Source organism: Natator depressus, chromosome 2 (genome assembly GCF_965152275.1).
Source record: "Natator depressus isolate rNatDep1 chromosome 2, rNatDep2.hap1, whole genome shotgun sequence".
Taxonomy (NCBI): Eukaryota; Metazoa; Chordata; order Testudines; family Cheloniidae; genus Natator; species Natator depressus.
Genome location: NC_134235.1, coordinates 2257377 through 2284780, shown reverse-complemented (window position 1 = coordinate 2284780; position 27404 = coordinate 2257377). Strand labels below are relative to the sequence as shown.

General features: G+C 57.8%; 1 protein-coding gene across 3 annotated transcripts in view; it reads right to left on the bottom strand.

Annotated features, from left to right (window-relative positions):
* Nucleotides 1-3971: 3971 nt before the first annotated feature.
* The window catches only part of MROH1 (maestro heat like repeat family member 1), a 111027-nt gene continuing 87594 nt past the window's right edge, over nucleotides 3972-27404 (bottom strand). For all 3 annotated transcript variants that reach the window (XM_074943658.1, XM_074943657.1, XM_074943659.1), the window contains 9 exons: nucleotides 27012-27149; nucleotides 25104-25218; nucleotides 21357-21503; nucleotides 18348-18536; nucleotides 15548-15703; nucleotides 15163-15297; nucleotides 13549-13651; nucleotides 10996-11061; nucleotides 3972-4988 (listed from right to left, as the gene is read on the bottom strand). In XM_074943658.1, coding sequence (XP_074799759.1) covers nucleotides 4903-4988; nucleotides 10996-11061; nucleotides 13549-13651; nucleotides 15163-15297; nucleotides 15548-15703; nucleotides 18348-18536; nucleotides 21357-21503; nucleotides 25104-25218; nucleotides 27012-27149 — 1135 coding nt within the window. In that variant the 3' untranslated portion in view covers nucleotides 3972-4902. The remainder of the gene's footprint in view (nucleotides 4989-10995; nucleotides 11062-13548; nucleotides 13652-15162; nucleotides 15298-15547; nucleotides 15704-18347; nucleotides 18537-21356; nucleotides 21504-25103; nucleotides 25219-27011; nucleotides 27150-27404) is intronic.

The window sequence follows — 27404 nt, the reverse complement described above, 5'->3', positions numbered from 1 at the left end:
GTGGGGGTAACAGCACCAGCCCTGGGCACACGGCTCAGCACGCTGAGGCCCATTTCCCATAGGGGGTGCAGGCAGGGAGGGGGGGGGGGGCGGGCAGTGAGACTCACCCAGAGATTGGGTCTCACAGCACCCAGTTTATAGCGAGGCCGTAACAGCAGCCCCTCCGCTACCCGGCCAGGGGCCCAGCTCAGCTCCGCCAGCCATGCATAGTCCAGCTTGGCCTAGCACCAGACCAGCAGCCAGGCCCTGTCTGCCACTGCCTGGCCACAGCTTGCTGGGGAGAGGTCGCCATGCCCAGCCCCTCACCCAGCATGGTGGGCACAGGGCACCATGCCAGGCCAGAGCCCACCTGCAGGGACCAACACCGGCAACAGCCATTTTCCTGTATGAGAGAGGCGCTGGAAGGGTCCCAGCTCTGTGAGTCATGATCTTAAGGATCTTGGCCTCAACAATGTCCGGTGGCCATGAGTTCCACAGTCTAATTACCCATGGCACGAACAAGTATTTCCTCAGCGTGGTTTCAAATCCTCCGTTTCATCAGACGTCCCTCTTCTGTGTCAAGAGACAGCCTAGGTCAGAGATGGGCAAAATGGCAGGCCACATCCGGCCCGCGGGACCGTCCTGCCCGGCTCCTGGCCCGGGAGGCTAGTCGTCCCCCGCCCCCCAGCCTGGCCCAGGGCTCTGTGCTGCGCTGCAGCCACGCTGCCTGGAGCACCAGTGGCTGGCAGCGCGGTAACGGGGCAGGGAGCAGGTGGGGGTTGGCTAGGGGTCAGGGTGGAGAACAGGGGGGTTGGATGGAGTGGTGGGGGGCAGTCAGTGGACCAAGAGCAGTGGGGGTGGATAGGGCAGGGGTACCCAGGGGGCTGTCAGGGAATGGGGGAGGTTGGATGGGGGAAGGAGTCCCAGGGGGGCTGTCAGGGGGTGAGAAGCGGGAGGGAGGGTGTTATAAATATAAAGGGAAGGGTAACCACCTTTCTGTACACCTTCTGTAGCGATGATCAAGGTGGGCCATTTCCAGCAGTTGACAAGAACGTCTGAGGAAGAGTGAGGGGGGAATAAACATGGGGAAATAGTTTTACTTTGTGTAATGACCCATCCACTCTCAAGCCTCAGTTAATTGTATCCAGTTTGCAAATTAATTCCAATTCAGCAGTCTCTCGTTGGAGTCTGTTTTTGAAGTTTTTTTGTTGAAGAATTGCCACTTTTAGGTCTGTAATCGAGTGACGTGTTCTCCGACTGGTCCCCCCCCCCCGCTCTCCTGCTGGGAATAGCTCACCTTACCTGATCACTCTGGTTACAGTCTGTATGGTAACACCCACTGTTTCATGTTCTCTGTGTATATAAATCTCCCCCCTGTATTTTCCACTGAATGCATCCGATGAAGTGAGCTGTAGCCCACGAAAGCTTATGCTCAAATAAATGTGTTAGTCTCGAAGGTGCCACAAGTCCTCCTTTTCTTTTTGCGAATGCAGACTAACACAGCTGCTACTCTGAAACCTTTCAAATCTTGGGGGGCGGGGGGAAGGCTTTTGTTTGTGCTCTTTGTTCACGTGGTTGTTCTCTCTTGGGACCAAGAGAGGCCAGACAGGAATCCATCTTCCCCAACCCATCCTAATCCAAGTCTCCAATACTGCAACCAGTAGAGGTAAGCCAGGCAAGGCGGGTTAGTTTATCTTTTGTTTTATGTGAATTTTCCCTGCGTTAAGAGGGAGGTTTATTCCTGTTTTCTGTAACTTTGTTTTGCCCAGAGGGGGATCCTCTGTGTTTTGAATCGGATTACCCTGTATTTTCCATCCTGATTTTACAGAGGTGATTCTTATACCTTTTCTTTAATTAAAATTCTTCTTTTAAGAACCTGATTGATTTTTCATTGTTCTTAAGATCCAAGGGTTTGAGTCTGTGTTCACCTGTAGCAATTGGTGAGGATTATCATCAAGCCTTCCCCAGGAAAGGGGGTGTAGGGCTTGGGGGGATATTTTGGGGGAAGACGTCTCCAAGTGGGCTCTTTCCCTGTTCTTTGTTTAACACGCTTGGTGGTGGCAGCATAGGGTTCAAGGACAAGGCAAAGCTTGGTAAGAATCAGCTTAGGGGGTCTTTCATGCAGGTCCCCACATCTGTACCCTAGAGTTCAGAGTGGGGAAGGAACCCTGCCAGGGGTGGGGCCACACCCAGCTGTCTGGGGAGGCACAGCCTCCCCTATTCGGCCCTCTATACAATTTCTGAAACCCAATGCGGCCCTCAGGCCAAAGTTTGCCCGCCCTGGGCCTAGATGCTCAGAGCAGCAGCCCAGAGGGCCAGCCCAGCCCTTTCACAAGTTTTCCCTAGGCCTTTGATGTGTCTCATCACCCCTCTCCGACGCTGTGCTCAGCTGCCTCCTGTGTGACCAGCACTGCACAGGGGCCCAGATCTGGCCACACCAGGCATCCGGGTCTTATGTTACTGACTGAAGAGGGCTCCCTGGGCTGTTGCCTCAAGACCCAGGGCCCTGGGTGATCACAGGGCTGGAAAGGGCCTCGAGACGTCGTCTACTCCAGGCCCTGCACTCGTGGCAGGATTAAGTCTTATCTAGCCCATCCTGGACCAGTGTTTGTCCAACCTGCTCTTAAACATCTCCAATGACGGAGATTCCACAACCTCCCTTTGCAATTTATTCCAGTGCTTAACCACCCTGACAGGTAGGAAGTTTTTCCTAATGTCCAACCTAAACCCTCCCTTGCTGCAATTTAAGCCCATTGCTTCTTGTCCTAGCCTCACAGGTTAAGAACAATAATTTTTTCTGCCTCCTCCTTGTAACTAAACAAACCCCGTGTTTTCAATTTTCCCTCAGAGCTCATGTTTTCTAGCCCTTTCATCATTTTTGTTGCTCTTCCCTGCACTTTCTCCAATTTGTCCCCATCTTTCCTGAAATGGGGCGCCCAGAGCCTCAACTGGAGCGTTGTGTCCAGTTCTATCAGGGCAGAGCAGAGCTGAAGAATCACTTGCTTACAACACTCCTGCTAATACAGCCCAGAGTGATGTTTGCTTTTTTTTGCTACAGGGTTGACTCCGATTTAGCTTCTGGTCCACTATGACCCCAAATCCCTTTCCGCAGTCCTCCTTCCTAGGCAGTCGTTTCCCATTTTGTATGTGTGCAACTCACTGTTCCTTTCTAAGTTAAGTACTTCGCATTTGTCCTTAGGATGAAATTCAATATTTACTTCAGACCATTTCTCCAGTTTGTCCAGATCATTTTGAATTTTAATCCTGTCCTCTAAAGCACTTGCAACCCCTCCCAGCTTGGTATCGCCTGCAGACTGTACAACTGCACTCTGTGCCATAAGCTAAATCACTGATGAAGATGTTGAACAGAACCGGACGCAGAACCGATCCCTGCGGGACCCCCCTCGTTATGCCCTTCCACCATGACTGAACCACTGATACCTCCTCTCTGGGAAGGATTTTCCAACCAGTTTTGCACCCACCCTGTAGCTCTATCTAGGTTGCATTTCCCTAGTTTGTTTATGAGAAGGTCGTGCGAGACAGTATCAAAAGCCTTACTGAAGTCAAGATTACCACGTCTACCACTTCCCCCCCCCTCCACAAGGCTGGCTGGAGCCCCCCTCCCGGCGTGCCAGGCTTGGGCAAGGAGGTGGCAGGATCCGTGCTGGGACAGCCGCGTTCTCACCCACCCCAGCTCTCCATACAGCTCTGCGCTGGCCCCTGCCTTTCACACGCCAGCCTGCAGCCCCTTTCTCCACCAAGGGAGTCATTTGAAGGTGGGCAAATCACTGCCAAGAGGGCCCCCCGGCGATCTCCAAGGCCAGCGCTCCTCCCGCCCCCCACAGCGGCCAGTCACTGCAGGCAAGGCTCCAAGGCCCCCGACCTGCCCTTAGCAGCACCCAGCCGAGCCAGGGCAGGCTCCACCTGGCAATGAGACTCCAGTACCAGCCCCTCTACAAGAAGGAAACAGCTTTATTAAAAAACAAGTCTGGTTTCTATACAGGTTCCACGTGGAGGGGACAGCTCAACTCAGCCAGCAGAGAATCCGGAGCGCACCGCTGCCATCAGGGACTCTGCTGTGCTGGGGGGCCCAGGGGAAAGTACCAGGCAGTGCCAAGGACTCTGGGGACAGCTCGCTGGCCTCACTCGTGGAACAACAGTGGAAGGAAGGTGCACGTGCAGTGATGGCCAAGGTTTCTCACCATCCTAGGACATTGGGTGGGGGTGGAGAGGAAGGTCCTAAGAGGCCATCCAGGGCCCTGCAGGGATCCCCATCAGGGCAGGGTGCCCTATCCAACCTCCAGACCCCACACAGGGCACTGGCCCCAGGCTGTGCAGTGCCCAGGCTAATGCTAAGCAGAGTCAGACTGTAACAGTCACACGTCCCAGTGACTGGATGGGAGCGATCGGTGCGAGACGACCAGCCCTGGAACATGGAGTAACACAAGGGGCCTCAGCAGGGCTGGTACCTGCCCCTCTCGTGCCAGGGCAGTGACCCGGGAAAGCCAGAGGGGCTGCACTCATCGGGAGTGGACCCTGTGCACACCCCGAAACAGTTCCGTGTCCTATTGCCCAGTTTATTCGCTCGGGGGTGCCTGTGGGGCGTGCAGATCGCGGGAAAGGCTGGCGGAGAGCTGGGACCGGGACGCTTGAGCCGGCAGCCAGAGCGGAGGGAAGGGCGGAGTCCTGGCCCTGTGGGGCGGGTGCCCCAGGCTGCAGTAGAGAGCGTCCGCACAAGGCCCCTGCTCCAGACAGCACGCATGGGAGTGAGCGTAGCACGTGCTGCTCTGCAGCAGGGCCAGCTGAACAGAGCCCAAGGCACCGGTTCCGGGCCCTGGAAGCCGTGGCATCTCCGGGGCAAGGAGCATCCATCCAGCTGACCGCCGTCACGGAGCCCAGGCGCCCGCAGGTCCCATCTGCTGCTCACACGACCCGGACCAGGCGGCCCAGAGCCTCAGCCACCTTCATGCGGACGACAGGAGCCGGGTCCTTCAGCAGCACGTTGAGAGCTGGAACGAGAGCACATGACTCGGGCAGCCCTGACTGAACACGCAGCCGCGAGCCCGGGGACCGGCGCCGGTGGAACCAGTCTCGTTCCAACAGCCCTGGAGCTGCCACAGTCCTGCCCCAGCGAGGGCAGGCCAAGCCGTGCCCCACTCTGCAGCAGGACCAGCCCCTCCCTGCACTGGAGGTCAGCTCCCCCTCCCATCAGATAGGAGATTGGGGCACTGCCCCAGGCCTGGGCTCCAGCCCTGGTCTGCACAGCCAGGCATCGAGCCTGACCAGCCGGGGGCAGCGCCTCCCAACCTCCACCTCTGCTCCCCAAACCAGGGCCCCAGGCACAATCAAGGCTTGGGCCTCCCCCCTTGCACCCCACAGGGCAGTGCTCCTCCCCAGCAGGAGCTGCCTCAGCCCTGCATGGAGAGGAGCTGCCACGGCCCCTGGCAAAGCCCCCTCTGGAGCACAACATCCATTACCCAAAATGAGCAGGGGGGCCAATGGGGCAGCAGGACCAGCCTTGGCACCAGCTTCTCCTAGAGCCTCCACACAGTCCACCCCAACCCCTGCAGCCTGTGACAGGGAGCTAGGCAAGGCAATAGGAACCCCCCCGCCCCATGCACTGATCTGGCTGGCCCCATCATGGGGGTCTGACCCTCGGCCCCAGGAGGTAGGGCAGGGCTCACCACCTTAGAGGGGGAAATGAAGCACAGAGGCTGCGGGACTGGCCCCGGGTCACACAGGGCAGCTGCAGCAAAGCCCGGCTCGCCAGTGGAGAAGCGGGAGCCCCACGGGAAGCTGTGTGCCCAGCCCCTGCGCTCTGCCCAGTCCCCAGGACCCACCCTGAGCTCGGCGGGGCAGGGGGTGCTCTGGGTGTACAGCAGCGGCGCCCCAGCTGTGCTAAGGGACACCCACAAGCAGCCTGGCAGGGGCTCGGAGATGCCGGGGGGGGGGCGCTGGTTACTTCATGCCCCGCCCCAGCACTAAGGGGGGTGGTTGGGCCCTGGAGGAGAATCCTGCGGAGACAAGGAAGCGAGGCAGCGAAGCCCTTTCACTTCAGACTCCACGCTGGGCTGGGGTTGGATTCCAGGCTGGCCCCCGGCTGCTGGGCGAGCGCTGAGCGGACCCTCGGCTCCACGCACTCCCGGGGGGAGCGGGCAGATCAGGAACCCAGGGCAGGACAGTGGCCTGGTTTCCCCAGTGAGCAGCAGGAACCGTGGGGCTGCACAGATTGCGCTGCGGCACTCGCCTGAAGCTGCGAGCGGGTCTTTGGCCTTCTGCTCGGCAGCGTCCCCTCGCCGGACTCTCCCCTGCTAGCGCCCATGGGCCCCCGTGCTGGGCCGCACGCAGCCTGCCAGACTACTGGGTGCCCATGGACAGGGCAGGGGGCAACGTGACCCCGCCGGTGTTCACAGCGCCTCGCCTAGGCCCAGCCAGGTAGGGTTTCCTTGCAGTGAAGTTATAATATTTTCCAGTAGCTTGTTTACAAAGCTGGGCGCCCCCCATCCCTCCAGCTCCCCTCTGCCATGAGCATGGATGAGGTCCCTGATTTATGTGCCGACTCGCTTCCTGGTGCAGCCGTCCTGGTGATTAGCCTGGGCTGGTGCAGGGGTGCCCCCGGGGCTGGGCTGTAAATCAGAGCCCAGAGCTGTCCCCGGACCCCCGTCAGCTAATCCACTCAATACGGGAAGCTAAAGCAACCCGATCCAAGGCTGCTAACTCCAGCTATTACTCACAGACACACGTCTTCTCTTTCACTTGTTTCAAACAGACAGGCCTCTCTGCTGGAAGGGCTCCGGGAGCCAACGGAAAGATAGTTTTTCCTTTTTTAGTGTTTTTTAAGCTCTCTTGGAACAATCCAAGAGTTTCCATGCATTACTATACACTATGAGGTCACTAGTGACAGGGAAAAAATCCCTGAAATCCAGGAAAATTACTTAACTCTGCTCCAAAATGCCACCAGCTTCAATTGGACTTTTTATGAGTCCTTTCTAATGAGCTGTAGCTGGGCCTTTTAATGGGTAACACGTTACAAGCAAACCCGGAATTTCCTTACGCACCAACGCTGCAAATGCCACCCGTGCTCTGAGCAGATGCCCGAGCTGCAGCCCGCGATGCCGCAGGCGGGAGCCGGAATTTCCGCCTCCGGCCGCTTCGCCAGCGCCGTGCCATGCTCAGCTCTGTGCTTGGGGCAGTTTCCGTGGGACAGGCTCCTCCGGAGCCCAGCATCGGCAGCAGCCAAGGCGGGGGTTAGTCACAATGCACGCTGCCGCGCCCATCACAGAGCTCTCGGGCTGGGTCTCCCTAGCGAAGCAAACCCTCACTTGCTGATCCAAGCCCCTTCCCCAGCTAAGCGAAGGGGAGCTGAGCCGCTGGGGGACTGAATGGTCACAACCCCACTGCTAAGTCACTAGCACGATGTGCCCTGCCCCTCACTCGCTCGAGAGAGAGGCCGCCAGGCAGTGGCCAAGCAAGCCCTGCACGGGCAGCTTGCTAGGATCCTGGCACGCACAGTCGGCTCTGATGCTCAGAGGTCAAGGAAACCAGGCCTGCGAATAAAGTCCGTGAAGATGAGTGACCTTGCAGCAGGGCACACTCTCTGGGTTGGCCCGTCCACCCCTCTGTTTCCATCTCCAGAGGGGAGGCCGGGCGAACCCAGAGTCGGGCTGCGACCATGTGTGCCAGGAGCGGGGACCAGCCTGTGGGGCAGGAGCCGATGCTGCAGGGTTGGCTTGTTCTCCAACCCGCCTGGGCCGCACCGGCCAGCACCTGCACCGCGCTCTTGCGTACGTTGACACAGCACATGCTACCGGCAGGGACTTCTCAGTGACTTGTTCCCCAACCCCCGAAGACACCCACCTCTGCTGTGAAACGGGCGATAAATGTCCAAGCCAAAATCGGAGCCTTACGCACTGTAGCCAGCTCCATCGGTAACATGCCAGAGGAGGCCACAGAATGCAGGCCCAGGAGCCTCAAGGGACTTTGTCTAAAGCTCTTTGGAATCCACCTAAGTTACTCCCCCAGGTCTTCACCCAGGACCACGCGGACGGTCCAGGAGAGGGACGATGGTCCTTGGCAGAAAAGGGACCATCTGCCCCGCCACATTACATTGCTCCTGGGGCAGTCGAGCAGCGGACAGAGCTCCCGCCAGTCGATCGAGTGGTGATGCAAGTCTCATCCGATCAGTGATCTACAGGGCTCTGCCCGTAGCAGCCCTCTCAAGACGATCGTCCCTGCCCCTGCTCGGATTGCCTAGGCGAGTCTGTGGCTTGGGGTCACTCGTTAGCAGCTCAGTCTCATCGTTCTGCAGTATCCTCCCACCACCACCGTCTAGCCAGCCTTGGCCGCAACGTGCTGCACCGAGAGTAGGGCTCGTCTATGCCGGGATGCTGCTGCTTGGCAGCCCAGACACTGCCCAGGCCGCCGGGGGCTCCCCCTGGTAATCCAGTCGAGGCAGGAGCCAGGCTGCTGGAACCAGTGCTGTGTACACAGGCCCTTAGGCTGGCTTGGCTGAAATCGCTTGGGGGGTGGGGGTGGGGATTTTTCACACGTAGCCAGGTTGAGCTAGTGTCTACTGTTGACCAGCCCCTGCTGTTTGTGAGGGTTCCCCAGACTCCGTCCTTGGCCCCCTCTAATCTCATCCACAACACGAACTCGGCTCCTGTCTCTCTGTGACCGTGCCCAGCTCCAGCTCTCCACACCGGCCTCCTCCTGCCCAAACTGGTGTCTGCACCGCTCTCCGAGCTATTCCCCCTCCCACGGCAGCCGGTCATCTCCTTCACGGGCCAAGCGCTCACTCCCTGCCCATGGCACCAGCCTCCACTGCCACTTACAAGTCTGTAAACAAACAAACCCCTTCATGCTTCCTCGGCTGCTGCCCCTCAGCCTTGGCAGGAGCTCCCCCGCCCCACCCACCCTCCTTCAAACGCTCCCTTACGGTGACACCAACAAAACCCCGAGGAGTTAAGCCCTGGGGGCTGAAACCACTGCCTGCCACACTGACCAGCCCCATCTCCCTGCTTCTGCAGCCTCTCCAATCTGCCTGGGACTTTGAAATTTCAATCTGTGCACGTACAGCGCCTGGCACAGCAAGCCCCTGGGCCATGCCTAGGGCTGCTAGGCACTCCAGTAATACAAACTGATTCGTTAACTAATGAGCTCCAGCCCTCACTCATTTCAAGCCAGGCCAGCCAGAAGCCAGTGATCAGTGCCTGTCTGCCCAGGTCACCCCACGGCACAAGATGGGCCTGTGACAACAGCTGCCAGCACACCAGGCTGCACAGCCCCGGCAACAACCCACAGAGAGCAGCTCGTCGCCAGCTCCCTCCCCAGCACTGGAGTCCCCTGCCTCAAGGCCTGAAGCATTGGCGAGAGCCCTCGCAGGCCCTCGTTCAGCCAGGCTCGTGTTTAACAGGACTGAGCCGTGCTAACATTGCTCCCTGGGTTCGGGGCCCGGGGGGTACGAGCCCTACAGCACCAAGAGCCCCAAGGCAGCGTTCCCGGAGTGAACGGAAGGGAAAGGGCCACGGGATACCAGCTGGGAGAAGGGAGCTGGGATCTGTTCTGCAGGAGGCACCAAGGGCCCCCTCCAGCCTGTGCAGCGCCATGCCTGCTGAACCTCTCAACTGAGCGCCGGGCAAGGACCGAGCACACATCTCGTGCCCTGCACCAGGTACAAGCTAGCATTGTGATGAAGGGGGAATGTTCTTAAGATTTTCTCCAAATACTGTGTAGGTGCCTCAGTTTCCCTCTATGCCTTTCTTAAGTATCCAGGTGGGGGGATAAAGGGGTGTGATTGTTGCAGAGCCCTAGGGGGCCAGTGTGATGGTGTCTGCACAGAGAATGGCCGACACCCTGTCTCCTGGCAACTGATGGCCTAGGCCCCTACTCTGCAAAGGTGCCGACTAAAGGTGTTGGAGAACAAAGATCAGGTGGCCTCCTGGCCCGGGAAAGAGAAAGGCCAGAGGAAGGGCTGGGGAGTTTCAGTTTGGAGCTGGCTGGGGAAATGGAGGGAGGCCCAGATGCTCTGGCCTCCCTGCCCCCCCCCCCAAGATGGACCTGACTGAGGGGTCCTGGTCTCTGTACCTACAAGCTCGGTGTTAGAAGGTTTATTAGATGACAGGAACATGGTCTGTTTTCCTGGCTGGCTGAGAGTCACGTCTGACTGCGGAGTTGGGGGGCAGGACCCTCTGGCTTCCCCAGGAGCCCTGCCTGGGCAGACTTGCTGTGGGAAGCGCACGGAGGGGCACAGGAGGCTGAATGCTCCCAGATCAGACCCAGGAAGGTGGAAGCCGTGTGAGCTTCTTGCCCTGGGGACAGTCTGCTCCCAGAGAGGAGGCTCCCCCAGAGTCCTGCCTGGCTTCGTAGGGAGCAGCTCCAGAGCATGGCCCGGGGGCACCGGGACAGGCTCTAGGGAACCCGAGAGGAACGTTTGCCATTGCAGGCGGGCCTGGCGAGGGCAGAGATGCCCCCCAGCAGGGGGTTTTGCTGCTGCTCAGGAGAATGACCTTGGACTCCGACGTCAGGGAGGGCCAGTGGCCTCGACTCAAGCCAAGACCAACTGTCCCTTAGCCCAGTACCCAGCCCAGCCCTCAGGGGCACGTGTGCCCTGGGGAAGCCCCTGCCAGCACAGGGGTTTATAGCCCTGTACAAAGGACGGAGCAGAGGCGCGGCGCAACCCTGACTTGGTGGCAGCAAGCAGCAAAGGGCCAGAAATGAACTGGAAGGTGAAGCTGCTCCGGCCCCGGCCCCGGCCCCAGGCCCATTAACCCCCCGCTGCCCGATGCGGTAACCTCACTGGGAACCGCTGCAAAGCCTGAGGCCCATCAAGAACCTCACCAATGACGGGCTCCCAGCCCTGCCTTCCCGCACTGCAATCTCCCTCCCATTTCACACGCAGGCTCCTGGGCCTCCGCACCCGCAGCTTCCAGCCTTGGCACAGGCCAGTGACAGGGCTCCCACAGCACCCACCGGTGCCCAGCCCACAGCAGCACAGCGCTAAGGGACGCTCTTACTCACAGGAAAGGAGTTGGTCCAGGTCCACTTGCTTACAGTGCTCTTCATCCACGTGCAGAACGAGGAAGCCTGGAGTCAGAAGAGATTGAAAGTTACGGCGGAGTTTGCAGCGCAGGGTTTTGAGGCCTTGCTTCACCTGGCCAGGTCACACCAGAATTCGGGCGTTCTGCAGAGCAGCAGCCCCAGCACGTCGGTGCAGAGGCACCAGAGCACCCTCCCCGAGTGTCGCCCGTGTCCGCACAGCGCTGATCTGCGAGGGGAGAAGGCTGGGGAATGTCGCAGATTCTAAGGCCAGAAGGGACCTGAGAGATTATCCAGTCTGACCTGCCTAGCCAGAGACCTGCCCTAACATCATCCCTAAATCCAGTCTTGATCCAAGACTTGTCAGTGATGGGAACTGCACCACGACCCTTGGTAACTGGCCCACAGGCTAATCACTCACAGTTAAAAACATATGCCTTATTTCCAGTCTGAATTGGTCAGACTTCAAATTTCCAGCCACCGGATCGTGTTAGACCTTTGTCTGCTAGACTGAGGAGCCCATTATCCAACATTTGTTCCCTGTGCAGGTATTTATAGACTGATCCAACTCACCCCTTAGACATCTCTTTGTTAAGCTCAAGAGACCAAGCTCCTCAAGTCTCTCGCTCTAAGGCAGGTTTCTAACCCTGGAATCGTTCTCGTGACTCGTCTCTGACCCCTCCCCAAGTTATCAACATCCTTCAACTGTGAACACCAGAACTGGACCCAGGATTCCAGCAGTGCTCACACCAGGGCCACAGAGATAAAATAACCTCTGCTCCTACTCGAGGTTCCCCCATTTATGCATCCAAGGATCCCATTAGCCCTCTGGCCACCACATCACACTGGGAGCTGAAGTGCAGCTGATTATCCATCAGGACCCCCACATCTTTCAAAGTCGCTGCTTCCCAGTATAGAGGCCCCAGCTAAGTCTGGCCGACAGCCTTTGTCCCTAGACGGTCCATTTACACCGAGCCACATTAAAACACGTTTGCACTGTATCTCTGGGTAAGCTGCGGGCAATCTCAATCAGTGACCTGCCCTCTCGATTTACCACTCCCAATTTTTATATCCTCTGCAAATTTCAGGGACAATTTATGTTTTTTTCCAGCTCATGGATTAAAAAGTAAGTAATGTTCACTAGCATAGGGCCAAGAACCCATCCCTGCGGGACGGCACTAGAAACACGCCTGCTCAAGGACTCCTCGTTCCCAGCCCTATCGGCTAGTTTTTAACCCAGGTAACGTGTGCCATGGTGATTTTAAGTTGATCTAGTTTCTTCAAACTTGTGTGGTACCAAGTCAGCGCTGAACAGAAGCATAAGATCTTTACTCCTCATGACCATGGTTAGCAGCCAGACTGGTCATCGCAGCAAACAAACAGTTTGACAGGATCTAGTGTCCCCGTAAACCCAGGCTGACAGAGAATTAAAGGATGATGACTAATGCCAATCAAGTCCTGTATCGGCCACTCCATTATCCTGCCCACAACTGATGTCAAACTGACAGGCTTCTCATTACCTGAGCCAGCCTGTGTGCCCTTTTCCAACACCAGCACAATATTAGCTTTCTTCTCGTCTTTTAGAACTTCCCTGGTGTGCCAAGACTTACTGAAAATCAACATTAGCCATCCAGCCAGCTCTTTTAAGACTCTTGGATGCAAGTTATCCAAATCTGCGGATTTAAAAACGTCTAACTTTAGTAGCTGCTGTTATCCTGAGATACTAGTGGACTGGAGAGAGAATCATCGTAGGACATGACATCTCACCGGTTTTATTCCCAAGTACAGAACAAGTGTGTATTGAACAACTCCTGCTTTGCAGGAATTCTACCACCATTTCCATCTAGTAATGGACCGAGACCACTGGCAGCATTCTGTCTGCACACACTTAAAAACTCCTTCTTGTCTAACTCTGCTAGCCACAGATTTCCTCCAAAAACAGAGCTGCCTTCACTCCCCCAGTGAACTGGGTCAGTCTTTTCACCAATACAGCCTTCTTCCTCAGCTGTGGGGTGCTGTGCAGCTGACGAAGGGTTCTTAAACCATTCCCAATCATCATTCACATCTTTCTGATTAAATTCCTCCTCCCTGCTGGCCTGGCTCACACCTGTTTTCATCCTTGTGAAATTGGCCCTAGTAAAGCATCATGTTTATGTTTTACTGGTCTGGACTTTACCTGGCTGGATCAGGCCATGGTCACCTGCACCTGAGCTCCCAGGAAGTTCTAGTCCTAGGATCAGTCCCTCCTTCTCTGTCAGCGCAAGATCTAATAAAGAATTCCACAGGTCGGCTGCAACACTTCGAGTTAGGCAATTGTCATCGAGCAGGTTTAGAAATTCCAAGGATGTTTCCGTACTGGCAGCATGAGACCTCCAGCATGTGCCACTCAGAGTGAAGCCCCCATAATCTGCCCCCCGCCCAACACATTACAGATACAGAGTTAAGCACCCGAACCCCAGTGACTTTCAAACCCCTCTGCCAGTCCCAGCCAGCAGGAGCAGGGCCGATGTGGGAACAGTGCCAAGGCAACCTTACCTATAAACATGGGTGCTGCTGCTCGAATGTCAACCCAGTTGCTCTTGAAGTAGAAGAGGTTGGTTGAAATCAAACGATTCAGCATCTCTGGGTAGTTCTGCATCTAAAGGGAAAACCAAGGTAATGAGAACGAGCTGGGCTCCCGGGGGCACCCTGCTTCCTGCAGAAAGGGGCAGCCGTGCAGGGCATCTCCAGGGCTAAGGCATCCCAGCCCCCACAGGGTCCCTGCCATCCCAGCCCCAGCACAGACCTCCGCTGCGCCAAGTCGCACCCCCAATGGGCTCGGTCAGGTTCGTATGAATGTGCCAAGGCTCCTGAGGCAAGTGACCACGTTAAGGCACAAGAGAAACGGGAGGGAAGGATCCAGGAGGTCATTAGCCTGGCCGGGAGAGTAGAGAATGGGCCCTGTGGGCGCTCGGCTGCTCCCTTTGGAAAGCAGAGTGTGCCTATGGGCATGGCAGTGCCTGGCCGGGGCGTTCCGGGAGCTACCCGGCTGCTCTGGGCACCCTTCCAGGCAGCTCTGTGCCAGGGCACAGGCCTCCTGTGGCATCAGAGCCGGGAGCCTGAGTCAGAAGTGGACCAGGGTGCAGCCTGCCAGAAGAGGGACTGGTCTGCTCAGCAAGGTTCAGAGTGTAAAACGGTCCCTTCTGGCCTCAAGGCATCTCCTCTGCCCTCTGGGAGATCCCTGGCCAGATGTTTCACCCCCACGGGCAGCCCGAGGACTCAGTGAAACTAAAGAAAGTCAGTGCTCAGGACACTACGCTGGTGTGTGCCACGGCAGAGCGGAGAAACCAAGGGGCCAGCAAAACGCCCAATGCCCCAGCGGCCGGGAACCGAAGAAGTGACGTGTGCCCAGATGATCCTGCAGGCGGATCTATGCCCCACGCTGCAGAAGGCAAAAAACCTATGGTCCCTGCTAGTCTGAGCTGGGAGAAACCCCTTCCCAGCCCCTATGTCTGGCCATCAGCCCCAACGCAAGACCCACCAGCCAGGCATGTGAGAGAGGGCTCCCTGCACCAGCTCAGAGCACCAGGGTCCCATCTCCTGCTGGGGCTTCAGAGGAAGGGAAAGATTCTTTCCCGACCCCTGCAGGTGATTGGCTGAAACACTGCAGCATGAGACAGTCAGATGAACAGGTCAAGGGCAGTGCAGACTGTCCGTCCCCCCCAGGCTGCAAAGGGAGTGGGTGACAGGAGGTCCATGGGGGTCACGGAGTCCAAGGCCAGATGAGCCAGGCAGCCCTGACCTCTGCACCTGGGCCAGCACTTCTGTTCACTCCTTTGGGGCATCAGAAAAGGGCCAACTCCAGGGACTCTCAAAAAGGTCCCCCCCTTTCAAGGGAAAGGCCAAGCCGCTGTCATGCTAGCACCACCACTGCTGGGGGAGCTTCAGCGTCTTCCTGATGTCCCAGATGGTCTTTGCTCTGGGTCCTCAGCTCACTAGGCTGGAAATGCTGCTCTCTGGCTTTAGCCACACCAGGGCATTTCAGTGCTGGCTGTCGGCAAAGGGTCAGAGTGGGGCGGGCTGGAGCAGGTTAGTTTCGCCCCAGCAGTGACTGCTCACAGGGCTGTCAGCCACTCACTCCACCCGCTGTGAAGCCAGAGTCTCACTCACCAGGTGTTTGCAGACGTCGTTCATGAACTCTCCGTAATGCAGGCTTCGGTCTTCATGCAGGTGGTTCAGAAACATGTCACAGAGCCCCTCGCAGCCCATGTTGGGGCCACACATGCGCAGAGCAAATTTACAGGCCTGCAGGACAGGGCAGATGAGGAGACCGCAACACCGAGTCAGTCACTAGAAACTCACCAGCCCGCAAGTCTCCTTCCACCCTGGCAGGACATTCCATGCCCAGGGACCAAAAGCCCTGGTTACGGGCTCCCAGCCATAGGAGCGCTTAGCAGAACACTGTCCTAGCCGAGCCCGCAGGCCAGCATGGCAGCTGTGCATTGAGACACCAGCCAAACGCCTGCTGGCCCCAGTCTAGCAGCAAGGCACTCACTTTGATGACCTCTGGCTTTGGATCTTGGAGGTGAAGCAGCAGCGTCACCAGCCCATTCAAGATCTGCTCAAAAAAGACGTCTTCACAGTTCCCAGCGCTGAACTTGGTCAGGTTCCCAAACAGAATGATGGAAGACGTGCGCAGTTCGTGGTTTTCCTGCAGGCAAAGGGCACACAAGGCGAGTGTCACTGTGATGGAGACGCACAAGAGGATCACAGCAGGCACCGTCTCAGTGATCGGTACATCCCCACTCCAGCAGCTTGCTCCTGGGGACACCCTAGCATGGGCGAGCACAGGAATTGTTCCCTCCTCGTTCACTGGTTGCTTCCCACCCAGCCCCCCAACCCGCTGGCTGTCTCCAGTTCTGAGCAAACAGACACGGCAGACGAAGCACCAGGTTCTACAGATGCTGGAGCTTTCTCACGATCCACTGGCTTCTCGGGGATTGGGTGAAAAGCAGAGAGCAGGGATGAGGTTTCAACCTCCCCTGCCTCGGTTGCCTCCTCTGTAGAATGGGGCTAACAGCCCCCCTGGGGCAGAGATCAGCCGGCTGTCTGGACCGTGCTGGGAGTCCCCTGGATGGACATTACTGTAGCACAGAGAAACAGTCACCCGGCCCTGCTACAGACTCAGCCACTACGTCTCCTACAGTACGTCACCCGCTCCTGCTCTGCCATCTGGGTGGGTCTTTCCTTCCTGCCCATGGGCGCAGAGCGTTCCTCTCCCAGCCCCCGTGAGCCACAGCCAGCATGCCAGGGTTGTTCCCTCTCACCCACCCCCAGCTCCCGCTTCTCTTTACACAGGTGTGCTAGCACACCAGGGACTCGCAGTCACGCCCACTAGGCACCAGGCTTTTCACGCATGAAGGACCCTGCTCCCAGCCGGCGGGCAGAGGCAGGGGAAGGACCAAGGGAACGGCAGGGAAGTTGCGAAGCCTCCAGCACTAGTGGGTCTGAGAGGGACTTCAGTGCAGGCAGACAGAGCTTGGCTCTGGAGGAGCACAAGAACCCATTGCATGGCCACCTGACGGACGGGTGGCTGAGGCTGGGAGCAGCGGTGGGGGGCGAGCAGGGCTCTGGAGGCAGTGACTCGCGGCGACTGGAGTTCAGCGGCAGCGCGTGCTGGGAGGCCAGCGCAGGGGGGGCGATAATCCAGGCACGGGAGAACGAGGATCTGAGCACCAAGGCGGAGGGAGCAGAGGATCGAGCCATGGTTTGACAAGGGAGGAGTTGCAGGCCTGGGTGCTGGGGAGGCGGGTGGCGTCAGTGACGGCATCAGGCAAAGGGAGAAGGCGGGAGCTGGTTTTGGGCCACGGGCAGTTCGGGAGGGCAAGCTGTCCCCAGAGGCGGTGTCAAACAGGTGGGATGGAAGAGAGGTTGGTGGCAGAGCAAGCTCTGAGAGCTGTCAGCAGAGAGTCCCCCAGGGCCGGGTGCAGAGCCGGAGAAGGGAGGATGCAGAAAGAGCAGCCAGAGGCAGGAGAGGCAGTGTCTGGGTGGCCCAGTGGGCACAGGGTGTTCTGGAGATGGATGCGCAGGACAGAGCCGAGGCCCTGAACCATGGCCATGAAGAGGTTGTTCAAGACCGGAGAGTCGAACACAAGCCAGAGCAGGGAGAGAGAAAATCGGTGCCTGTCAATACTTTGGAGAGGAGGTGAAGTGTAGGGGGAGGGGATGGAGTGAGATCCTTGGAAAGGCAGGAGCACTGCAGGGAGGGGGCAAGTTTCTCGGAAGGGGAAGGAACAGAGAACCCGATGAGGCAAGGGAAGGGATCACAAGGCAGGTGCAGAGAAGAGCAGAGACTGGGAGAGCTCAGCAGACTCGCAATCCTCTCTCTGAAGGAGTCAGGAGGATCTGGTGCAGAGAGCGGGGTCATTAGTCTCACCACTTCCCAGGGGCAGGCCCTGTGCGCTCTTGAGTGCCTCATGCTCGGAGAAGCCCTCACCCCTTTCGCTAACTCGCTCCAGCTCCATGCTGCTCATCTCCACCGCTCAGGCCTTCAGGTACTCTTCTCTAGCTTTGTTCTTTCCCTACTTTGCCGTTCCCAGGGCAGGTACATCGCCGCCCCCAGAACCACTGGCCTGGCCTGCTCCCTTCTCAGAGGAATTGTAACCTTGAAGTATTGACCGGCTCCTCCAGCCTCTCTATCCTGGAGCACTAAGCACGTCCTCCTAGGACGCCAAGCTAGACCGACCCCCTTCCCATGGTTAACACCGCTGGCCTGCTGCGCGCCAATGCCCCACTATGCTGAACCAAGCAACTCCCGCACACTGGTACCAGCATGGCCATCCTCACCTTCCCCACTCTTCCCTGTGGCCAAGGGGTAACTCCACAATGGCATCTACTGTCTAGCTTAGGATGCCACCTTCTATTTACTGGGAACGGGCGATGGGATGGATCACTTGATTCCGTTCCGTTCATTCCCTCTGAGGCACCTGGCATTGGCCACTGTCAGAGGACAGGATACTGGGCTAGATGGACCTTTGGTCTGACTCAGTCTGGCCGTTCTTATGTTGTAACTTAGCCTCAGATGATCCCTGCTTAGCTACCAAGCAGCCCAGATCTCTCCTGGGTAGGACAACCTGCCAGGACTACACTAGCTTGTGGTCTAAAGCTCTGTGCGCCCCCTCAGCCCTAACTCCCAGCATCGTGCTGAAATCAGCAGCTCTGTTCTCTGAGATGCTGGAGAAGGCTGACCCCCCATTTCAGAGCAGGCACTTCTCATTACAGCCCCCGAGCCCTTTGCACCCTGGCTAACGGCTCACGCTCCCCTGCCCCCAAAAACAGCCACGGTTCTGCCTTACGTTGTCAAAGAAGGGGCGGATGCGGATGGCAATATGGAGAAGCATGGAGCGGATGTCCCTCTCCTCCACGTGGTCCAGGAGTTTGGACAGGCTAGACATGGCCTCCAGAGCGACCACGTTGTCGGGATCATCCTTGTCGTCCATACCATTGACCATGGAAGCCAGGAGCTGGGCCCCGTGTTTCCTCACCTGCAGAAGGAAGTGGCACATTAGAAGCACTCCCTGCTGTGGGACACATGCCAGGATACGTGGGTGGGATCCAAGCGGCACCCTCAGGGAGGTCATGGTGTCACTGCCACATGAAAGGATTTCTCCTAGGTGGAGCTTGTAGCATCATCTCTAAGCAAACGTCACTAGCACTTTCTATTACAAAGAACTGACAACAGGGGCCTGTAGCTTTGCCAGACTAAGAACGGAGGCTTGTTTCTTTTCACGCCTGACAGTTTCAGCAAAACAGTTCTGAAAAATGGCTGAATGAGGTTAGGGAAAAAAGAAAAAACCCACATTTTCTCCTGCCCTGCCCTCCCCTCCCCTCCAATGCTTTGGCACAGGGATGTGAAATTTGGCAGGGTCACCCTGGCATCATGGATGTGCCTTTTGCCATCTCCATGAAAATCTGCCCAAACGTGGCCCAGGGATAAGAAAAGTCAGTTTGCACATGCTCAGTAGAGAGACTTGTTCAGCTGCTAAATTCTCTGAAGATTCTGTCTGCACTGAGCATGCTCCAGAGCTGTAGGACTTCCCTGGAATTGCTCCTCTCCGTGACCGGGCTGCTGTGGGCCCAGATACAGGAACAGAGCTGGGAGACTTGTGCTCTCAGTGCCCCCTGCTGGTGATCACCAATGTGGTTTGAACACACAGGGAGGGGGCAGACAGCCTGCAGGAGAACATGTGAGGGGTGGGACAGAGCACAGCTCACTCCAGAGCCTGGAGCTGAACCCAGGGACCCTGAGTCTCCCCATTTCTCGGCTGTCTGCAGACAGCTGTGAAAGCCACTGACAAAGCGCATCATCCCCTGTAGTTACTGATCCACAGAGGAGACCAGCATACTACGGCTACCAGTTACTCCATCAGTGCAAGAGGTGGACATCTGTGTTGTGGAACAATCCTGTGTGAGGACATAACTAAAGCCCGTGTGATAATGCATAGGAGCAAGGAAGCTGAATGACGTTTGCACCAAGACTCCATCCTGACCACTCCTACCTTCGGGGCTTGACTTTTGCAGCCTAGCCGCCGGCGGCGGCACGGATGTAGTAATGCAAGCATGGTGCAAAGCATTCGGAACACCGTGGCCATCTGGCCACAAGCGCCCCGGAGGACCGGATGCCCCTCTGCAGTTGTAAATGGATACAAGGCCTTTTACTTCTAGTTCACCACCGCTGTGCCACCCAGGTCAGGCCAGCCCTTGGATCAAGCTGGGACTTGTAGCTTCCACAGGGCACCCGACCTTATAAAAAGACATGGTCACTGCCATGTGCTCATTTTATTGGCATTAAATGCAGCCCCCCCCCCCCCCCCCGGCTCCTGGCCTGGTGCCAATGCAGCCGTGTGCTGGGCAGATGGTGGGCGTGCTGCTCTGGGCGTGCAGAGCAGGTGTAAGCACACGCAGCCGCTCTCTCGGCTGGGGAAGTTCATTCAGTCCCTGCTTGCCTGGGGAGCACTTTGCTCTGCTCCCGGCAGGAGAAGGCGGAGGAGCTGGATGCTGTTACAGAAGGGACTGACTACAGCTACGCCAGCAGAATGGTATTTTTAGTAGCTACTTATATTTTAGTGTCAAGTCACAGTAGCTTATTGTCTGTCTTAGGGGTGACCTGTCCATGACCTCTTCTTGGGGTTTGGCACAAGCCTGAGTGTAGGAACAGCGCTTGCCAAGTCACTGTGCTGCCGAAGATCAGACAGCAGGTACAGAAACCCGAAGAGTGCGTGCAGGCAGTTCAGGGCCACGTGACAGTCAGCAGGGCTGGGCTCCTCTGCCTACAATGGGCCGCGATGCAGATTCCAGGGCGGCCTCTCAGACAGGAAACGACGGTTTTAAAACAGTCATTTCCCACTGCAGGTGTATCTGGAAACAAGCGGCAACTCCTCACTCTCCCAGCAACCGAGATCTCACACGCTGCAGTGGCTGGGAACAGCACAGCCAGCCACCCCTGCAACCGGCTGCATCAGAGGAGATGTCGGAGTCGGGAGAGACAAGTCCAGCCGCAGGCCTCAAGAGAGGCAGACACCATGCTAAGGTGTGGCTGTCCGGATTCCCATGATAAGCACCCCTGGCTGTCAACGGAGGTATCCATTGGCGAACAGAGTAGCGCAGGAATCGCCAGTGACCAATGGAGACAAGTCTGAGCACATCTCCCGGTGGCGTGCTGGCTTTCCTTTGCACAGCCTCTCTCAGCTGGCGCCTGACCAGGGCCCGGGGAACTCGGGACTTCCCAGGAGGCTGCAGCCTGTGCTCCAGAATCTGAGCTCATGTTTTAAGTTAAGAAACCTTCAAGAAATGGGAGTCAAATCAATCAGTGCCTGCCTGAGTCTCTGCAAAGAGCCAGAGACAATAGTTGGGGGGGAGGGGGGTGTTTTAAACCGCCCATTCATCTCCCTAGGGTGTCAGCAATCGGGGGTCAGAGCTAACAGTGCTGGCATCTCCCTTTCCTGCCGATCAAAGCAGGTCCCAGAGGACGGTGCTGTCCGAAGAGCTGCACGGTGCTAGTTGCATGAATGGGTGGAACCTGGGAAAGCAAGGGTACTTCCCCAATTTGGGCAGTACTCCTGCCCCTCCCCCGACACCTCCACCAAGTACAGGTCAGATACCACCCCGGAGCAGCAGGCAGGAACAAGCTTTAGTCTGGGGACAGACAGAAGTACCCTGGCTCTAGCGAAGAGAGCCTGGAGCCAAGCAGGACCGTTCGCTCAAAGCCCTGGGCTCCTTTCCAGTCAGCACCCAGCAGGGCTGCGGATGCAGCTCTGCGTCGGGGGGATTTCTTGGTGGTGCAGTAGTGCACCAGCCACTCTCACCTTGTCCGGCGACCCAGAGGAGATGTTGCCCAGCCCTCGGAGAGCCAGCATGCGCACCAACGTACAGGGGTCCTTCTGCCTGCCCGTCATGTTATCCATCATGGACTCCAGCAGGATCAGGTCACTCACCACGCTGCTGTTCAGAAGCTAGAACGGACAGACAGCCTTGGTGTGAGGCACTGCCAGGCTCCGCAGCGACCTTCCCCAGCCAGGCCACATCAGGGGCAAGGTCATGTCCAGTGCTCAGAAGTTCCTGGCCCTACACAGTGTAAAATGGACTCCTGACCTTCCAGCTCCCTTGCAGAGAGGCCAGAGAGCCTCGCTCAGTGACCAGTAACCCCAGAGACGTCCCCAGCCATATACCAACCTGCACTGCTCAGTAACCACACAGCTGCTTTCCTCTCCAGGGAGCTCTAATCCATGCCCTGGCTGGCTGGGGCAGGAGGGTGCCCCAGGCCCATGGCCCTGCTATTGCACCTTAGCCCAGTGGAGAAGAGCTGCCCTCTGCCTCCAGCTGGCGGATCTGTGGCATGCCCACCCATGAGTGGTGCAAGGGGCCAGCTAGCCTAGGGGCGACAGGAAAGGTTCCCCAGCAGAGCGGCTTGGTATCACACACACACACCTTTACTCACAGCAGGCGTTTACAAGACAGCGACCCAGCCTCGCTTCTACCCAAAGCTGCCTGTGTCCCTTCTCTCCCCAAGAGAGAGGGGACACCAAGGCAGACGTTACCACAGGAGGGCAGTGAAGGGCTTTTAGATCCGTAGACTGAAGGTGCTGAGAAGGGCAGAGTACCACTGCCCCAGGGGGCAGCCCTAGTTCCTTCCTGGAAAAGGAAGGGTTAATTCTCAGGAGGGGTCCTGGAACGAGACCCTGCGCAAGGGGGCCTGCAACTGCCTCTCGCTCCCTTATGCATCCCCGGGGCTGGAAGCCAAAGCGAGGCAAACTGAGAGCGGGAATAAGGGACAAGTTGAAGTGAGGGTAATTAGCCACTGAATTTACCAAAGGATCTAGTGGCTCCTCGGCCATTGGGAGCCTTTAAAACCCTGTGTTAGCTCAGCAAGTTCTGGTGGGCTTCAGACAGCAAATACTGGGTGAAAGGCCCAGGGCTGTGTGTGCAAAGCGCCAGATTAGAGGACAAGGGTCCCCTCTGGTTTAACGCCAATGAATGTTTGGAGTCAGGGATTAGCAGCTATTGACCCAACTCTTCACTGTTTCCTTCCCACTTACACGAAGAGAGGGGCTGGAGAGCAAAGCTGAACCGAGCAGACCCGAGCTAGTTACTGGCAAGCAGTTCCTCCATGCAAGGGCTGTCAGCACTCAGCACCCCACGCCTGGGAGGCTAGCAAGCAGAAAGTCGGAGGAGACCTAGCTAAATGGAGATCACAGGGCCGCTCTCCCAGTGGGCTCCAGGCCCACCCCCTCAAGTTGAGAGTGATGCTGTGTATATGAGAGGAACACACTGCCAGGAGCAGCTAGACACCCCACAACAGAGACCCTGGAGACCTCTGGGTCCTGGGGGGAGCGTGTGCCAAGAGGAAACACCCCCCCTGCCCATCAGCTCATATAAAAGATACAGGCCAGCGGTGGTGTCCGCCCTGCGACGTGGAGCTCAGAGGACAGTTCGAGTCGCATTCCAGGGCCAGAAGGGACCACTGTGATCAGCAGTCCGGCCTCCTGTGTAACAGGTCACAGAACCTCCCTAAAATCTCCCGAGAGCAGAAGCTTTGCATGGACTGACAATGGCCAGTGACGGAGAATCCACCACCACCCTGGGGAAACTGGCCCAACGGTTAATGACCCTCGCTGTTAAAAGTCTAGGCCCTCTTTCCAGTCTGAATTTGTCTAGCTTCAACTTCCAGCCACTGGATTGCGTCAGACCTTTCTCGGCTAGATTGAAAAGCCCATTATCAAAAGTGTGTTTCCTACCTAGGTACTTACAGACTGTGATCCTGTCACCCCTTAACCTCAGCTAAATAGACCGAGCTCCTGGAGCCTCTCTCAGTACGGCAGGTTTTCTAACCCTTTACTCATTCTGGTGGCTCTTCTCTGACCCCTCCCCACAACTGAAGAAGGATGCTGAAAAAACTGGACATCAGAACTGGACACTGTATCCTCGCAGTGGTCACGCCAGTGCTCAGTACACAGGTAACATAACAGGGAATCAGCAGAGAGGTTAACACACCTTTGAACCCGAGTCCCCAGGGGTTTGTATGGTGATCAATGGACCCAATCACAACTGGTGGCCAAGGAGATCCCAGGCAGCCGCCTTGTGGGGAGGGGGAGGAGAGACGGACGGGACGATGGACGACGACACTGACTGCATCTCTGGCTTGAGCTGCACTCACCAGTGACCGCAGACCACTCTGCCCAGGGAGAGGTGCTACTCTCGGCCAGGCTTGCAGGGGCCTCAGGGAAAGCGTCCATCCTTACACCCTGCACCACGATCGCACGCACAGGAGAGGCCTGAGGGCTCAGGGGAAGCCTTAGTACGAGCTGCAGCTTGGGCCAGCAAGGCCACCAACTTCAGAATCTACCCCCACTCCCTGAAACTGCTCTGGGGCAATTAAGCCACTGCAGATTTGGGACCCAGCCCCGGGTTGGTGTCTAGGTGGGTTCCCCTCCCCCACTCATCCCCAGGCTGGATACCGGCCAGGCAAGCGAACTTTTGGAGGGTGGACTAGCTCCCTTGGGCCTTTGGCAGCCGTTCTGCTGGGTCAGACCCGTGGAGCGTTGGAGATCCAGGCAGTGCACTGGTCCTCATGACCGACTCCAACAGAGACCGAGCGCCCCAAAGCAAGGTTGTGGCTTTGAGAAGAGGCGAGGCCAGGGCCACCACGCACACCTTGGATCTCGTCCCACTGCCCCGTCGGCCTCGGGGAGGAGGTGCAACACAATAAACCCTCCCCTAGCACTGCTGGGTCTGGAGAGGGAGAGGGACCAGGCCTTTGCACTGCAAGAGGGACAGGGAAGGACGAGAGCCAGCGGCAGATGCCCAGGCAGGTCTGGCAGCACAGCTCTACCACGCCCAGCGACACGCCATGCCCCAGCTGCTTGGGGGCCAGCCCACGCCTCCCCACTGCCGCTTGGTCAGGTCAGCCCCTGGCAAGGAAGGGACGGCAGCTCTCACCTCATCAGCTTTCCGAGAGGGAGAGACGCAGGCGGCTGCTTCCTTCCCCACAAGCTCGAGGGCGAGGCAGAAACTGCTATTTTAAACCCTGCAAGGCCCGAGAGCCAAGCGCACTCGAAAGCTGAAGCAGATTGTGGGGCAGCAGCCAAGAGCAGGGCCGTCAGCCCCCCCCAGCCACACAGAAAATAAAAACAGGGCCCAAAGCCCAGGCTGCTCGAGCCACTGAGCATTTACGAGGTGGTTAGAAGCAAGGCTGGAGCTCTGTGGATGGCAGGCCGCGCTGCTCTAGGGAACACAGACCACGGCAGCAGCCCAGTGTTATAAGAGCGCATTACAGTCGGCTGGCCTCGCAGCAGGAATGGCCTGAGTCACCTCATTCTTTACGGTGGTATGTAAGGAAGGGTAAGGTTATGTCTTGCTGGCTCCTGGCCCCGATGTGGTAAGAGCTGGACTCCTAGGAGCACGTCTACGCCATTCCCTTTAACGGAGGGCCAGGGAAGCTGAAGGGGACTGATCAGCCGCGCCAGCCTGCTGGACTCAGCACTGCCTCTGGGCTCTGCTGCTAACCCCTCGCCCCGGTGCCCAGGAGCCAAGTGGGGCGGCCCGGCCCTGCTCACCTCGGCGAAGAAGGCGGTGGTGGTGATCCTCTGGCGGTCATACACACTGTTGAGCATCGGGAAGAGATTCTTCACAATCAAAGGGAGCTTGGGGCCAGCGTGTTTAGCCATTGCCCTGGAAGAGAACACCCCATTACACGGCATACAGGGCAGGCTGGCTGGCGGCATTTGCCTTTCTAACTCAGTAGCACAAGAATCAAAGTAGTCCCCTAGCTCTCCAGAGGCCAGGATTAAGGGCACAGTAGCCAGTCTGAGCCCATTGGAAAAGCCAGTTCTAGGCAGTATAAGCAGCCATCCAGGATATCCGACCTGGGCAACCGGAGCCAGCCCTGGGCAGAGGCCCAGCCAAAATGCCGGCACATCCCACCTTCGGTGGCGCAGAACCCTGACAGTTGCAGCTCTGACAGGGAGATTACAGCCATGGGGTTCTCCTGGCCTCCTCCAAAGCTCAGGCTGAAGTGCCAGGAGCCACCGGACAGTTTCACTTGCTTCTCCCTAGCCCACATCAAGCTTGGTAGGAAGTTTGCTTTATTTTGACAATGAAGGGAGAGTAACACCAATACCCCGCCCCCGTCCAACCTCCATGACCATGTGTCTGAGCTCCAGGTGAGCGGCTCCAGGCGCGAGGAGCTGCGTGGACACCCCGGGGAACGCCGGCTCAGGGCTGCCTAGCCCTTTACACACAGGACAGGCAGCTGGAACATATGTCTTGGCAAGAAGAGGTCTCCAGCAGAGCCCCTCCCTGACTGACTGCCCCTCCCCCCATGGTCAGGCGCTCCAGTCCAAGCCTTGGACACCCTCCTAACAAGGGCCAATCACCCACAGTGCAGGGACTCCTCCCACCCTCAGCCTGGCCACCCCTTGCTCCTGGTGGCCAGAGCCTACAGCCTGGAGGTCTCCCAGCCCTCAAATACAAACCCAGGAGACATCTGAGCTCTGACCCGTGTCCTCTGTCAGCGCAGAGATCTCTCCTGCTGGCCCTTGACTGGGTCCCCTGAACCCACCTCCTCTGCCCTCCAATCCAGACGAAACAAGCTGCCAAGAGTCTTGCTCCACTGGCTCCCCTCCTCCACTGCATTCAGGTCAAGCGCCTGTCCTTGCCTTTCAGTCAGGAGTAGCTTTGATCTTCATATTCCCCACACACCCCATCCCGCCTCTTTGGTGCTGCATCCATTAGCCATGCGAACCCCAGTGCTCTCAGCCTGCAGCGCCCTCCCTTCTCTTGGCCCGGTGCTGCCCGGCTGCCCACAAGAGTAGCCGGCTGTCACTGGGAGCAGGGAAGCTGCGGGTAGCTTCACAAGCCTGGAGCCCAGTGCTTCCAAGCCCTGGCCCTAACGCACCGTTCCACCATTGCCCCCAGGGGCAGCTCTGCAGCCACAGCTGCCTCACTGCATTTGCCCTTTGTCCCAACTGCCCCCTGCACACCCGGTCACAGGCGCCGGGGGGCTCTGTGCAGCACATGCTGAACTAAGGTATAGCCCTGTGCCCGGAGCCTTCCCTCGCCCCGCCTCCACCTGACCATTCGCCCATTGCTGGACACTGGAGGGGGGGCGGGGTACAGAGAGAAGGCGACGGGCCGAGGCTCGGTTCGTTCAGTTTTCGATACCTCACCGTGTAGGTGGCTGTGGAGAAAGGGCTGAGGCCTGTCCACTCCAGTCAGCCACTCCTAGCGCCCAGCTCCATCCGGGGCGGGGGGATGATTTCGCTCCAGATCTAAAGGAGCGACGTAGGTCCTGAAGCACTGAGATCTGCTGTGTCACGGCGCCCTTCCCAGCTTCCCCTTTGTCCTGCATCGCTCCCCATTTCCCGGGGGGCTGCCCCACTCCAGCAGATCTCACCCAGCCCGTGCACTCTGCTGCTGATCCCAGGCTGCAGGGGGACAGGCTGCCTGAAGAACTCCCCTCTTACCTTGCAAGCAGCATAATGCCATCATGGTGCCTATCAGAGCTTTTCATCAGCTCCCAGCCTCCCGCACTCTCCACGGACTTCACCGCCTCGTCACTGCCCCCTTGGGTCAGCATGGCTCTCAGGGCTTCCACCGCACAGCTGGACCGAGAGAGAGAAAGATTCTTTTATGAAGCCTGCATGCAACTTGTTCATATTGCAGCAAACAGGAGCGCCAGCCAACGGGGAGCGCTGGCCAACGCACACCATAGTACATTAGAAAATTCTGCACAGTGGCGCATGGGGTTATTCAGAGGCGCGAGGGTACCTGAGGACTGAATGAGTTATGTGAAGGCTTTAAGCTGGAGTGAGACAAACCCATAACTCACAGCTACCTCCATTTCCACCAGGACATTT